At 34.1% G+C, this 16377-nt stretch overlaps 1 protein-coding gene across 7 annotated transcripts in view; it reads right to left on the bottom strand.

The window, feature by feature from the left end:
- SPATA6 (spermatogenesis associated 6) overlaps positions 1-16377 on the bottom strand; it is a 178886-nt gene that overhangs the window by 160043 nt on the left and 2466 nt on the right. For 6 of the 7 annotated variants that reach the window (XM_028844159.2, XM_077991547.1, XM_015139044.3 and 3 more), the window contains 1 exon segment: positions 413-550. Coding sequence is in view for 4 of the 7 variants with exons in the window: in XM_015139044.3 (XP_014994530.1) it covers positions 413-550 (138 nt within the window). In the remaining 3 variants the exon portion in view is untranslated. 7 annotated transcript variants of the gene reach the window in all.

Genomic DNA, 16377 nt, shown 5'->3' with positions numbered 1-16377 from the left:
CATTTTGACCAGGCTGGTCTCAAATTCCTGACCTCAGGTGATCCACCCGCCTCGGCCTCCCAAAGTGCTGGGATTACAGGCATGAGCCACCGCGTCCAGCTGATATATTCGCATCTATTAATGACTTTGCTCTCTTTTTATGAAAATCATTATTTAGAAATCAAGATTCTATGTTACATAAAGTCCACTAAATCAATTTTAGGAATAAGCTAATCAAACGAAAAAAGGCAAGTGATTCAATGCATATTTAATGCAAATTTTCAGGGTTCCAGACTTAAGTTACAAATATCCTTTTGAATTAAACCAAAGCACACAGTCAGCAGTAATAATTTCTGTTATGGGCTTTTATTAAAAAATTGGAACCACTTTGATTTTTTTGTTTGTTAATACTTGATCTGATATTTGAACTCACCTTTTCAAACACCATTCTGGCATTGAAGACCAGTGGAAAAGTGGCTGGGACACATTGTGTCTTTTTGTATTGGCCAAACACACAGATGCTAAGATAGATGTCCTCTTTGTCTTTAAGCACGACTCCTGGGCAAGTTACCTGAAAGAAATTAGATAAAATGGATGTAACTGCTTTATAAATTCCTTGAACTATCCTACTAAAATAACTTATTATCAAATATTACATAAAAACATTAGTCTGCTAACCTAAGAAAAAATACAAATAAAAAGAGAGAGAGAGAGAGAGAGAGGGACAGAGACAGACTAGTGTTTACAGATTTAAATGAAATGCTTTTATAACTTCCATCCCTCTGAGAAAACTATGATTTTACATTTGGTTACTTGTGCCACATTTGAAGTTCTATGTACTAGCTCTTGGGACAGACACTAATAGTTTTAAACAGTCAGCCTGAGGCTCCCACTTTATGCTGAATGCTGACATAAAGTTACTCAGTATCATTTAATCACAAGATTAACACTCAGCAGAAATAAAACATTATAGTAGAGAATAAAAAAACCACTGATAAAAACTACAAATCTGACTTCTACCACCCAAAATCGCAGTTCACAGATACCTTCATCAAAAGCAATATGACAAAGTTTCAAAGCTAATAAATTGAAAGTTTCTAGCCAATAAACTACTTTTTACATATTAAATTGTACTTAACTATTCTCATTGTGCTTGACAGAAAATATAGGCATAAAATGTGTGGTTATTAAATAACACATAGCACAGTCTCTCCAGTACCTACCATATTCTATTGCCAGTGATCAACTACACCCTTAGCAGAATATTAAAGGCTCTCTAAGATTTGAGTCCAATATAATGTTACGTTACCCAACACTCCCAACAACACATTCAAAGTACATTTTTTATTGTTCTCTTTTCTTGACTCATGTTCTTTCATCATCTGTATAATGTAACATAATATAATATAATGTAAGGAGCAGTAACTCCTTACTACTCCATTCCATCTCCTCCTCATTTATTCCTACCACCTGCCAAGACATATATCAATGAATATCTCCTACACAAAACTTCTCTTGATTCACCATTATTCGATTCAACCTAATTCAAACATTTATTATGAACTTACTATATGCAAGTAAGTAGGTCTTAAATTTCTGTAGCATTTTGTAATTATGGTACAAATTATTGTGTACATGCATTTTAATTAAGTGGGTACATATCACCTCTTGATCATAAATTTCCTGAGGACAGAAATTTTCTTATCATCATCATTGTATCCAAAGATACAGACTTTCAATATTAAGAAAAAGCATAGAGGTTATCTAGTCCAGCTTTGAGTTTTTTATATGTGAAACAAACAGAGCCCCAGGAAAGTTAAAGTGATCTACTAACTTAAGGTCACAAAGTAAATGAGTCATAAGATTAAATAAGTTAATATATTCAAAGTGCTTACAGCAGTGCTTGACAGAACATTCATTAATACTATCATAATTATTAGATTAAAAACCATATCATCTGCCATCTTACCACACTATTACATTGAATAAATGAACTTCACATCCTTTTGTATATACTAATTATCTTCTGTGCTAGCTATTTGACACCATCTCCCTGTTACCCTATGTTCCACTTTTGCTCTAATATATTCCCAATTGATCATTAAAATAAGGGTCCTTAGCAAATCTCATTCTGTCCATAAGGTTCATTTCTTGCTTTGCCTCATTAAAACTAAAACCATCTTAAGATTCCCTCTAAATCTGCGCTGTCCAAAATGGTAGGCACTAGCCAATTACGCCCAGAGATATAGCTAGTCTAACTTAAAATGCGCTGTAAGTGTAAAATACAAATGGATTTTTAAGACTCAGTAAAAAAATCTGTAAAATATTTCATTAATAACTGTTATATTAATTGCATGTTGAAATGATATTTTGAATACCTTGATTTAAATAAAATATATTATTACTTTTGACTACTTCTTCAATTTTTTTGTTTTTTTTTTGAGACAGAGTCTCACTCTGTTGCCCAGGCTGGAGTACAGTGGTGCGATCTCGGCTCACTGCAAGCTCCACCTACCGGGTTCACGCCATTCTCCTGCCTCAGCCTCCAGAGTAACTGGGACTACAGGCACCCGCCACCACCCCTGGCTAATTTTTTGTATTTTTAGTGGAGACAGGATTTCACTGTGTTAGCCAGGATGGTCTTGATCTCCTAACCTTGTGATATGCCTGCCTTGGCCTCCCAAAGTGCTGGGATTACAAGCGTGAGCCACCACACCTGGCCTACTACTTTAACCTTTTTAATTGTAGCTATTAGAAAATTTAACTTTATATACTTGGCTCAAATTTGAGGCTCTTACATTTTTTTCTGGACAGTACTGCTCTAATTATCCTCACTGGAAACTGCTGAATCTCTATCCAATTTGTAACATATGCAAGAAGGCATTACTTGTTTTTTCCATCTACAATTCTACAAATTCTGCTGTCTCTTAAAAGAACACCCAGAAGCTCTCCAAAAAGAAAGCCAGAAAAGGGAAGTTAAAGGAAATCAGATGGGTGGTTGACTTAAATCACCTTGACAAGCTACGACATAGACTTGGCAATTCAGAAGCGCATACACATGTGCAAAGCTGTTCATGTGCCCAGAGATGACCTGAGAAAGCCATAACCCTTCATCTCTGGCTGACCTTGAGGCTTTGAGAAAGTTGGAAGTGAAGGCTAAGGCAGAGTTGTAAATGGCTGCCAGGGCACAGAAAGCATACCCCAGCACATACACAGAGAACCTTGACAATGGCTGAAAGACCTCTTGGTTCAAACATTTAAGGAAATAGAAGGCCAATCTTTAGGAGACCATAAAGTTAACTGAGCAAAGCTGTCAGTGGCTACACATGACAAAGATTACAGATTTTACAGAGTTAGTTCAGGAAATTAATTAAACAAAAAACAATAATACCAGACAACAAACTCAGGAGAAAGGGAGGGAGCTCTGATTTACACAGTCCCACATAATTTAAAAAGTCCAATTTTCAACAAAAATTACAACATGCAAAGAAATAGGAAGCACAGCCCATACAAGGGGGAGGGGGAAGAAAAGAAAAAAGAGCAGTCAATAAAAACTGTCCCTGAGGAAGCCCAGAAGTTGGGCTTACTAAACAAAGATCTGAAATCTATTATAAATAAAACAAAGAACTAAAGGAAATCGTGCCTAATGATCTAAATGAAAGTATGGCAATGCTGTCTCATCAAATAAGAAATATCAGCAAAAAGATAAAAATTTTTAACAGAACCAAATAAAAATTCTAGAGTTAAAAAAGAGCCAAAATTAAATTAAAAATTCACTAGAGAAGTTCAAGAGGAGATATGAGCTGTCAGAAGAAAGAATAACGGAACCTGAAAATATGTCAATTAAGATTATCTAGTCTGGGCCGGGCGCGGTGGCTCAAGCCTGTAATCCCAGCACTTTGGGAGGCCGAGACGGGCGGATCACGAGGTCAGGAGATCGAGACCATCCTGGCTAATATGAAACCCCGTCTCTACTAAAAAAAATACAAAAAACTAGCTGGGCGAGGTGGTGGGCGCCTGTAGTCCCAGCTACTCGGGAGGCTGAGGCAGGAGAATGGCGTAAACCCGGGAGGCGGAGCTTGCAGTGAGCTGAGATCCGGCCACTGCACTCCAGCCTGGGCGACAAAGCGAGACTCCGTCTCAAAAAAAAAAAAAAAAGATTATCTAGTCTGATTAACAGAAGGAAAAATGAACAGAGTTTAAGACCTGTGGGATACCACCAAGCACAGTAAAATAAATATAATGGGAGCCTCAGAAAGGATATCACAAGAAATGATGTATGAAATCTTCTTATCTTTAAAGAAAACCAATCAAAAAATCAAACAAGATAAAAGAAATCAAGGGAGGATAACTTCAGGCCAGGAGTTCAAGACCAGCCTGGGCAACATAGTGAGATCCTCTCTCTACAGAAAAAAAATTTTAAAGTTTTTAAAAGATCAAAGAAATCCAACCTGTGCACCTAATAAACTTTCAAAAGAAGAGAATCTATCCGGGCTTGGTGGCTCACGCCTGGAATCCCAGCACTTTGGGAGGCCCACATGGGCGGATCTCCTGAGGTCAGGAGTTCGAGACCAGCTTCGCCAACATGGCGAAACCCCATCTCTACTAAAAACACAAAAATTAGCTGGGCATGGTGGCACATTCCTGTAATCCCAGCTACTCAAGAGGCTGAGGCAGGAGAATCGCTTGAACCCGGGAGGCAGAGGTGGCAGTGAGATGAGACTGCACCACTGCACTCCAGCCTGGGCAACAGAGCAAGACTCCATCTCAAAAAAAAAAAAAAAGAAAAAGAAAAAAAGAGAATCCAATGAACTCTCAAGAAGAGAGAATCTTGAAAACAACAAGAGAGAAGTGATTCAGCAGGCAGCAATAATCTTCAGTAAGATTAACGGCTGATTTCTCATCAGAAACATGAAGCCAGTAGGAAGAGTGATAACTGACTCAAAGTGCTGACGGAAGAAAACTTTCAAACAATAATTCAATACCCACAAAAGTTTTCTTTCAAAAAGTAAGTAAAACTAAGTAATTCCCAAATAAACAAAAACTGAGATAGCTCATCACTAGCAGAACTTCCCTATCAAAAATACTTAAAGAGAATCTTTCAGGTTGAAATGAAAGGATACTAGACATAGGCTCATATCCACATTAAAAAAAGAGCACTAGTAAATGAAACTATATAGAGTAAATATAAAAACAGTATAAACGCATTTCTCACTCATTTCTCCTATTTTATTTCAAAGACAATTACAGAAAGCAACAATTATAAAACTGTGCTGGTTTTATAATTGTTTATAAAATGTATAAACTTATATTTATAAAAATGTAATTTGTATGAGAATAATATAAAGGGAGGGAGAATAGAACAAAATAGAAGGAAAGGTTTTATGTAACAGTGAAAATAAGTTAGTATTAGTCCATACTAGATTATAAATTAAGATGCTAATTGTAAACCCCAGACAAGCACTAAGAAAGTAACTTTCTTTAAAATACAGCTAAAAAAAAAAAAAAGAAAATGTAAGTGGTACACTAAAAAATAAACAACACAAAAAAAGCCATAATGGAGGAATAGACAAAATAGTCACAGAAAACAGATGACAAAATGATACAAGTAAATCTTATCTATGGTTACATTAAAGATAAATTGACTAAACACTCCAACCAAAAGGTAGAATGGCAGAATGGATTCAAAACTATGATCCAACTATTTTCTTGGCCATAAACAGAAATAAAGTGCTATTACATGCTACAACATGGATGAACCTTAAAAGCATTATGTTAAGTGAAAAAAAGTGTTAAAAGCACAAGGCCAGGTGTAGCCAATCTTTTTTGCTGTCTTTTTTGCTGACTGTCAGTGGGCAGAGTATCCAGGACTGATTTTCCCAGGGGCAACCCTGCCTGCTCATTTCTGGTTGTCTACTCTAACAAACTGATTAACAGATAGGCCAAATATGGTATGTCCATACAATGAAATATTATTCACCATAAAAAGAAATAAAGTACTGATACATGCTACAACAGGGTTGAATCGTAAAAGCATTATGCTAAGTAAAAAAAAGTAAGACCCAAAAGGCCACATACTGTTGGATTCCATTTATAGAAATGTCCAGTATAGGCAAATCTACAGATACAGAAATTAGATCCAGGGGCTGGTGGGAGAGGGAGAATAGGGAATGACTACTAACAGATACAGGATTTCTTTATATGGTGATGAAAATGTTCTGAAATTAGTAATGATTTTTGCACAACTTTGTGAATATACTAAAATTTACTAAATTGTACACTTTAAAAAGGAACATTTCAGTCAGGTATGGTGGCTCACACCTGTAATCCCACCACTTTGGGAAGATGAGACAGGTGGATCATGAGGTTCGGAGTTCAAGACCAGCCTGGCCAACATAGTGAAAACCCATCTCTACTAAAAATACAAAAAATTAACTGGGCATGGTGGCAGGCCCCTGTAATCCTAGCTACTCGGGAGGCTGAGGCAGTAGAATTGCTTGAACTCAGGAGGCGGTGGTCGCAGTGAGCCAAGATTGCGCCACTCCACGCCAGCCTGGGTGACAGTGCGAAACTCCACATCAAAAAAAAAAAAAAAATTTAATGGCATGTGGATAATATTGCGACTTCAAAAAGATAAAGATTAAGGATAAAAGCGAAATGAGGGAAAAGATCCATCATCCAATTACTAATCATAAAAGCTGGGGCAGTTATGTTAATATGACATAAAGTAGACTTCAGAAAGAGAAAAATCACCAAGGATAAAGTGGAATGTTTCATATTGATTAAAAGTTTGATTTACTGAGAAGACATAAAATTAAATATAATAGCATCTAATTATACAGTATCAATGTAAATAAAGCAAAAAGTTACACATTTGAATTCCAATACTTCCCTTTCAATAACTGACAAAAATAAGCAGTCAAGTAATCATTAAAGATATAGAAGATATAAGCAATATTTACTAATTTGACCAAAATGACATTTACAGAGTACTTCATCCAATAACAGAAGGATACACATATTTTTTTCCAAGGGCACACAAAAACATTCACCAAGATAGATGATACTGTGAGTAATAAAACAAGTCTCAATCAACATAAAAGGACATAAATATTTTTTAAAAATCACGCAGAGTATATTATCTAACCACAATGAAATTAAACTAGAAATCAATAATGGGAAAATTAAAAAAAAAAAAAAAACTAAGTATTTGGAAATTAAATAATAGGGTCCTAAACCACTCATAGGTCAAGGAAGAAATTGTAAGACAAATTAGAAAAAACTTCCAGCTTAATAAAAATGAAAACACAATATATCAAAATTTGTGGGATGTAATTATGTCACTTTTTTTAAGACATGAGGCCTTTCTCTGTTGCCCAGGCTAGAATGCAATGAATGGTGTGATCATAGGTCACTGCAGCCTCAAACTCCTGGACTCCGGCAATCCTCTCACCTCAACCTCCCAAGTGGCTAAGACTACAAGCAGGTGCCACCATGCCTGCCTAATTTTTTTTTTTTTAAAGAGATGGTGTCTCACTATGTTGCCCAGGCTGGTCTAACTAAGCTCAAGTGATCCTAAGCTTGAGTGATCCTCCCACCTCGGCCTCACAAAGCACTGGGATTACAGGCATGTGCCACTGCACCAGGGTTATTAAATCACTTCTAAAAGGTATATTATAGCATTAAATCTTCGAAATTCTTTTAATTCATTTTCTGTTTGGAAAAAAAGCATTTGACAAAATTTAAGCCTCATTCATAATAAAAGTTCTCAGCAAACTCAGAAGGAAATTTCCTCAACTGAAAAAGAATATCTATGCAAAAGCCTAAATCTGATATCAAACATACTTGACACTGAAAGACTGAATAATTGCCCCTAATATCAGCAAAAAGTTAAGAATGTCCACTCTCAACACTTCTATACCACAATGCACTATAGGTTCCAGCCAGTGCAGAAGGACAAGAAAAAGATATTTGGAAACGAAAGAAAAGGCGTAAGGTTGAAAAGGAAGAGGTAAAACAATGTATTTTCAAACATCATAGTTGTGACCTATTACAAAATATGCTACTAGAAAAAATAGGGAAATTTAGCAAAGTCACAAAATATAAAGGCAATATATAAAACTCCATTTTATTTCTATACACTAGAAATAAAATTTTTAAAAATACCATTTATAGTGGCATCAAAAAAACATGAACTTCTGGCCAGGCACAGTGGCTCATGCCTGTAATCTCAGCACTTTGGGAAGCTGAGGCAGAAAGATCATTTGAGGCCAGAAGTTCAAGACTAACCTGGGCAACATAGCAAGACCTCATCTTCACAAAATATGAAAATAAATAAAAATTTAAAAAATTAAAAATTAAAAACATGAGCTACTTAAGTATAAATTTAACAAAATAGGTATAAGACATGGATACCAAAAACTACAAACATCACTGAAAGAAACTAGAGACCTAAATAAATGGAAAAATATACTATTAATAGGTTCATGAACTCAATATTGTGAAGATCTCAACTCTCCCAAAATTGATCTACGATTTCAATGTCATCCCAAGCACTAAGAAAACCAACAAAATTGACAATGAGGAAATAAAATCACTTCAAATGAAAATTAATTAATTTGCACAATCAAAAAACAATTTTAAAAGCAGTATTTAGGATCCTTCATCTAGTAAAGAAGACTAAAATATTGTGAAATTAACACTGGTAAAAATGAAAATTGGCAGATATTTAAAAAGACTAAATGAGAATTTTGGAAAATTTAGTCGATTAAGTTAAAAATCCCAGTAGACGAGATAAATTTTAAATTATTAAGTACAAATTTAATATTGAAAAATTCTCTAAAAACAAGAAGTTTTTTTAATGTTAAAAAAAAAAGCATTTAGGAGCCTCTCTGAACCTATTCTGGTTCAAGGGCTGCCTGATAAATTTAAAGAATAATAAATAAAGCTCTTAAGAAACATTGAGAATAAAAGCTCCAATACATATCTAATAGTACTGCCAGAAAGTAAGACAGGAGAGAACAGCAGAAAAACAATACTCAAAAATATGATAGCTAAGAATTTTCCAGAACTAAAGAAAACCTTAAATTAAATTCTCAAGTGGAAAGCATACACCCAGTGCAAAACAGAATAAACAAATAAATCCACAGCTCTGTACATCACAGTGTACTGAAATACATCAAGGATAAAGTGAAAATACATAATCATAGTGACGAATTTAATATATCTCCATTACAAACGGGTAGATTATACAGACAAAAAATTTAATATGGAATTGAATTTCAGAATAAGTAAGACTGATGTGATAATGACAGATAGAGCTGTATATCCAACAAATGAGATTATATATTAAGTAAGTAGAGAGCATTCACAACAACTGGATAAGTATCAGGACACAAAGGAAATAACAAAAATAATATCATACAGACCTTGTTCACTAGCTATGATGGTTAATTTTATGTATCTACTTCATTTGGTTAAGGGATACGCAAGTAGCTGGTAAACATTATTTCTTGGTGTGTCTGTGAGGATTATTCCATAAGAGATTAGTATTTGAATCAGCACACTGAGTAAAAAAGACCATCCTCACCAATGTGGGCAGGTATTATACCATCTGTGAAGAGCAAGGATAGAACAAAAGGGCAGATTAAGGGCAAATGTTTTCTCTCTCCTTGAGCTCGGACATCCATCTTTTCCTGCCCTTGGATAACAGAACTGCAGGTTCTCAACCCTTCAGACTCCAAGACTTACACCTGGTTCTCAGGTCTTTGTACTCAGATTGAATTACATCACCAAGCTTCACTGGTTCTGCAGTTCGCAGACAGCTTGCAGGCAGCATATCATGGGACTACAAAGCTGTCATAATCAAGTGAGCCAATCCCCATAATAAATTCCCTATTAAATAACTATATAGTATATCCCATTGGTTCTGTTTTTCTGGAGAACCCTAATACATGACCCCAATGCAATTAATTAAAATCCCACAGTAAAAGATAATATATATGTATATGTGTGGGTATGTATGTGTGTATGTAGGGGGGAGAGTATGAGTATGGGAGAGTGTTACACACACATAAATCTTATGCATCTTGGAATTAAAACAAATCCTAGATAATTCATAAGCTAAAGTAGAAATCATAATAAAAATTATAAAATATTTAGAGCCAAATGATTTCAAAACATTATCAATACCTTTGAGATGCCAGTTAAATAGCAACTGGAAGCAAATCAAGTGTCTTAAAGGCAGACATTACAATGAGAAAAAATATTGCAAATTGCAGAGGAGTGGTAAATACAAAATTCAGGATACCGATTAGCCAAAAAGAAGAAGGAAAAAGGGATTACACTAGGCAGAGATTTACAGGACACTTCACCCGGATGGGTACACAGGTGTTCATTAAATGTTACTCTGTAACTTCCTATATGTCTGAAATATTTCAAAATAAATGTTTTAAAAATAAGTGAAAAAAGGTATTTGACTCATAAAGCTAAAATCTCTCTACAAATACAAATAAAAGATCCTAAATAAAAAATTAGCCAATCAAATCCAGCAAAATAGAGTAAAAAATGTACATCCTGACTTAAAAGAATTTATCACAGGAATGGGAATAGTTCAACATCAAAAAGTATCATTGTTTTTATAGACTTGTTTTATAGAAAACAATATTATATAATAATTTCACTGGACTGAAAAAAAATCCAAAATAACTCAACATTTGGGATTTTTAAAAATTAGAATAGAAGGCAACTTTATTAACTCAACAAATGAAAACCCTACAGCCAATATTCTATTAGGTTGAACTACATTTGAAATGGCTGAGGTTTTTTATGTCAAAAAAAAAGGCCCATTATCAGCAATTTCATAGGATTTGATCTAATACTGGTGAAACTTCAGACGCATAATTTAAAATCAGAAAAAAAGATAAAGATACCTACTTTGTTATCCCTAACATTAAACACTATACTAGGAATTCTAGCCATCAACGTAAAGACAAGGCAAAAAAAAAAAAGACAAAGGATTGTACTGCGGAAGTCAAAACTGTCTATTTTCAAACAACATGATTTTCCACATAAAAAATACAAGTAACTATTGAAATAATATGTTATTTCATGTTACTTAATGTTGCATTCAAAATTAAAATAAAAAATGTGCAAGCAACAAAGATATATACAAGAATGCCCCTAGGAGCACAATTTGTAATATCCCCAAACTAGAAAAAACAAGAATGTCCATCAACAATAGAATGAATAAATAGTGGTATACTCATTTAAGAAGGGGGAAAAGGGCTATTGTCTCAAAAACCACAAGGATAAACTCTCACAAATTAGTTAGACATAAAAGAGTTCATACCATACAAAATAGATTATAGATAGATATAGCTAGATTTCAAAACTTCAAAATACATTGTGATAGAAGTCAAGATGTGGTTACCTTTGGGAAAGGAACGGGGTAGGTGAAGTGGCTGGGAGGGAGACAGCCCAATGGAGTGATCTGGGTTTCTGATAATATTCTAATTATTGGTGATTACACATTTATGATTTGTGTACTTCATGAATATATGCTATAGTTCCATAAAAACTTAATTTTAAAAATCAATAACACAATAAATATATACAAGTTTGTCAAGTAAAATAATCATTTTAAAAATCAATAGCATTCTTTGTTTACCAGAAACAAAAAAATTAGAAAATGAAAAACATGCAGTACTAAAAAGAGCAAAAACAAAGTAAAATATAAACTTCAACTAGACGATCTTTGAAAATTCTATTACATAAAACCAATAGAGGTTTAGTATCCAAAATATATTTAACAAGAAGAAGAAAACAAAAGACTACACTTTTAAAGGACAAAGGATATTGGTAGTCACAGAAAAGGAAACCTCTAGGATCCGAGATTGGAGTTAAGCAGCCACAATCCAAGGAATGCCTGGAACCATCAAAAACTGGAAGAGGCAAGGAAAGATTCTTCCCCAGAGCTTTTGAAAGGAGCACTGTTCTGCTGACACTTTTATTTTGTACTCTGGCCTCCAGAAATGTGAGGGAATAAATTTCTGTTGTTTTAAGCAACCACATTTGTGATAATTTGTTATGACAGTCCTAGAAAACTAACCAGATACCCTGAGACTCAACAGCTCCATTTCTAGATCTACTCCCTAGAGCACTGGGTCACCATTCTATAAAACCCAAAATCATCCTTTTACACAAATATTTTCAACTTACCTATACATATAACTAAACAATAAACCAATGTCCTAATTAAAGTTTGAAAAAATACAGAAATATTTTATAAGAAAATACATATTTCTAACATGTAAATGCTTGGGCAAGACTAAACTGGAAGATGTATTTGCACCTATACACATAATCTATGTAAAATGGGCAGTTTCAAATGTGAGATGATAAATGTCCCATACTAGCAACTCGAACACCACAAGCAGCACTGCCATTGGTGCTATGATTTTCCAAAAAAAGTAAACTTAGCAGAGTGTCAAACCAAAGTGTACTGTTTCCTCAATTTACATGCCAATTGCATTACTGTAAAATGCATTTTAAAAACCTTTTAAAAAACTTTGTGTTTATAAATAAAAAAAGATAATTATCAATTGCTATTACGTTATTAATCTCTGGTAATTATAAACAAGTTTTTCATCTACATATTCAATGTGACATTCAAGTCATGCAGGATACCAAACAATTAATATCACAGGACTCCCCAACCACTGTGACAAACAAAAGTAGTCCAGTCAATTTCTAAAATGCTCCCTAGGGCACACAACACACCCCTGAGAATCACAGACACAATGATACTAGGAAATACGTGCAAATATATTCATTGAAACATTGTTTTGAATAATAAAAAGCATTAACTACTAGTATTTAATAAAAAGTCCATTGAGAGGAACAAAAATTACATCACTGTTAATACAAACATATACTGTTTTATAATGACGAAGGAAATGAATTAGACCTGCAAGAATCAACACTGAAAAATCTCCAAAACAGTGAATCAGAAAAAGCAGGCTGCAGAAGGATACATACAAGTAAGATACTACTTGTGCAAAATTTAAAAACAAAACTACAGCATAGGTTATACACAGACATACACATATACTTAATAATAAGTACAAAAATCTGAACAAATAGAATACAGTACAACTTCAGGATATTAGTTATCCTAAGGAAGGTAGTGAGGAAAACATGGTCAGGAAGAGGTAAAAGGTACAGAGGAGGCCTCAACTACATGCAACATTATATTTCTTAAAAACAAAAATCTGCAGCAAACATGTAAAATATATCATTTGTTAAATGAGGGGTGGGGTATCAAAGGATTCAGTATATTTTTTTCTACTAATTTGAACTATTTTATAGTTAAAATTTTTTAAAGTCTATATTCCAGCAAAATTTACTACCAACTATGGCTTAACTGTGACTGAGACACTACTCCACAGGAACCTGGATAAGGATCACAAAGATAAATGTTCAGGTGAGTAGTGACTGAAAGAACCCACATCTGTCTGCCACAATGCTATGATTAGTTTGAGTTAGGTAATGAGATGAAGTGAGAATTACATGCAATCCCAAATTGACACTATTACTTTACCTCCAATATCTTCCTTCTATTTTCCCAAATAAGCTCATATAAATTGAAATATTCAATATAAAAAGAAGAGATAAAGCAGCAATAATACTTCTTCCCATCAAAGATAAAATGTTTTAAAGATTTAAAGTATAAGTGATAGAAAATATAATTCTTTTGATGCTCTTTAAAAAAAGTTACTTAGCATACCATATCATTCTCCAAAGATTCATTGAGAAAAGTCACACTTTCCTCTTAGCAATATATTTTCTCTCGTGTCATATGGCTCTGTTGGGCAACATAAAATGTTGTGTTATACATCCAAACCTTTCTATGTTTTTACTTTCATATTACTTAAGTATAACACAGATGAGATTACCACTAACACAAAATTTCAGCAAAAAAATAAGCATGGAAGGGGTAGAGAAGAGTAAGATTGCACACTTTCAACAGGTAATTAGAGATAACACCTAGTTTCCAGTTTATAAAAATTGGGAGAACACTGAATGTCACCACAAAAAGAAGAAAAAATCAGGCAATAATACAACATGAACTATTCTATATCTGAGTCAAGTATCTTCAAAAGGTAATGGCCACAAAAAGATTTTTACAAGAATGAATATTCATAGTAGTATTATCCAATAACAACCATAACCTGGAAATAAGCCAAACCACCATCAACAAGAGAATGGATAGCATCAGACTAAAAAGCTTCTGCACAGCAAAGAAAACAACCAACAGCAAAGAAAACATACACAATGGGAGAAAATCTGATAAGAGGTTAATATCCAAAATATGTAAGGACCCAAACAACTCAATAGCAAGAAAACAAAAAACCTAATTTTAAAAATGGGCAAGAGGTCTGACTAGGTATCTCAAACGGACAACAAGTGTATGAAAAGTTGCTCACCATCTCTAACCATCAGGGAAATGCAAATCAAAACTATAAGATATCCCCTCGCACATGTTAGAACGACTACTATAATAAAGCCAAAAAATTGTTAAGCGTTGGAAAGAATGTGGAGAAAGGGGAACCCTTGTACACCATTGGTAGAAATGTAAATTAGAAGAGCCATAATAAAAAGTATATTTCCTCAAATAATTTTAAAAAAGAAAAATTTCCTCAAATAATTAAACTACCATATAATCCAGCAATCTCACTTCTGGGTATGTATCCAGAGGAAATCAGTATACGGAAGAGATCCACACTCTCATATTCATTGCAGCATTATTCACCATACTCATGATATGGAAGCAACCTAAATGTTCATCAGTGAATGAATGAATGAAGAAAATGTGGTAGGGGTGTGTGTGAGGGTGTGTGTGTGTACACTATTCTGATTTCGATCACTATAGATTAGTTTGCCAGTACTTAAACTTCACATTGGAGCCACATAGTGTGTGATATTTAGTATCTGACTTGTTTTGCTCAGCATGTTCTTGAGATTCATCCATGTTGTTGGTCCTATCAGTAGTTCCTTTGAATTGTGGAGTAGTATTCTATTGTATGTGTATACTACAACATATTTATCCATTCTTTTTTGTCAAAATTTACATACATTTACACTGTACAAAGTGATGTTTTGCTACATGTATCCACACTGTGAAATGATTAATTCAAGCTAATTAACATTTCCATCACCTCATATACTTATTTCTCTCTGGAAAGCAATTCTGTCTGGAATGGACCTGAAAGGGGAACAAGGGAATTGCGAGGGGTGATGGAAGTGTTCTAAATCTTGATCTGGGTGATGGTGACATGAGTGTATGAATTGACCAAAACCAACTGAGGAAAAAAAGGGAACATAGTGGGAAAAAAAAAAAAAACAAAACCAGAACTGCTCTATATTAAAATGAACTACAAAGACCTATCAATCAAATGATTAAAGGCAACATATAAACCTTGACTGGATCCTGGTTTGAAAAAGTTAACTATGGAATCCATGTTTGGGACAACCAGAAACACTTTAATATGAACTAAGTATTAAGAATTTCTCATCAATTATCTTAGGTGTAATAATGGTTTTGAGGTTATATAGAACAATCTCCTTATTTTTTAATTTTATTTGTTTACTTATTTCAGAGACAGGGTCTCACTGTGTCGCCCAGGCTGAAGTGCAGGGCTATTCACAGGTGTGCTCACAGCACACTACAGCCTCAAACTCCTGGCCTGAAGCAATCCTCCTGCCTCAGTCCCCTGAGTAGCTGGAACTACAGGCACCTGTCATCATGCCCAGCTAATATCCTTATTTTTAGAAGACACATGCTGCAGTACTCACAGGTGGAGTATCATTATGTCAATTTTCTTTCAATTTTTAGCAAAAAAAAATTTTATACATAAACATACACACACATAGAGATAAATCAAATTAATGTACATGGTCATGGGTTATAGGTCAGTATTCATTTAACTATTCTTCTAAGTACTCTGTATGTTTGAAAAATCTCATTTAAAAAGTTGGGGAGAAAGATGCCAGTTTCAGTAGATACAGAGTGATCTCCAGGACATACTGAACGAAGAAAAGCGAGATGCAAAATGGTTTATATGCTACCTATTTCATAAAAACAGACATATATATCTCTATATATATATATGTTGTGTGGTATGTGACAGAGAGTTTGTGTATCTGTTTATATCAAAATCAGTAGAAATAGTTACTTAAAGCAGGTGAGTATAGGTGGGAAATAGTTTTGAGCCTGAAAGCAACACTTCTCTGAGTATATCATTTTATACAGTCTTGAACTTGAACCATGTAAATGTAAAAGGAAATAGACAAGAAAAAACTAAAATCAAAATGAAGATGTTAAAAATATCTAGGGTC

Source organism: Macaca mulatta, chromosome 1, assembly GCF_049350105.2.
Source record: "Macaca mulatta isolate MMU2019108-1 chromosome 1, T2T-MMU8v2.0, whole genome shotgun sequence".
NCBI lineage: Eukaryota > Metazoa > Chordata > Mammalia > Primates > Cercopithecidae > Macaca > Macaca mulatta.
This window is presented reverse-complemented; position numbering and strand designations above follow the sequence as displayed.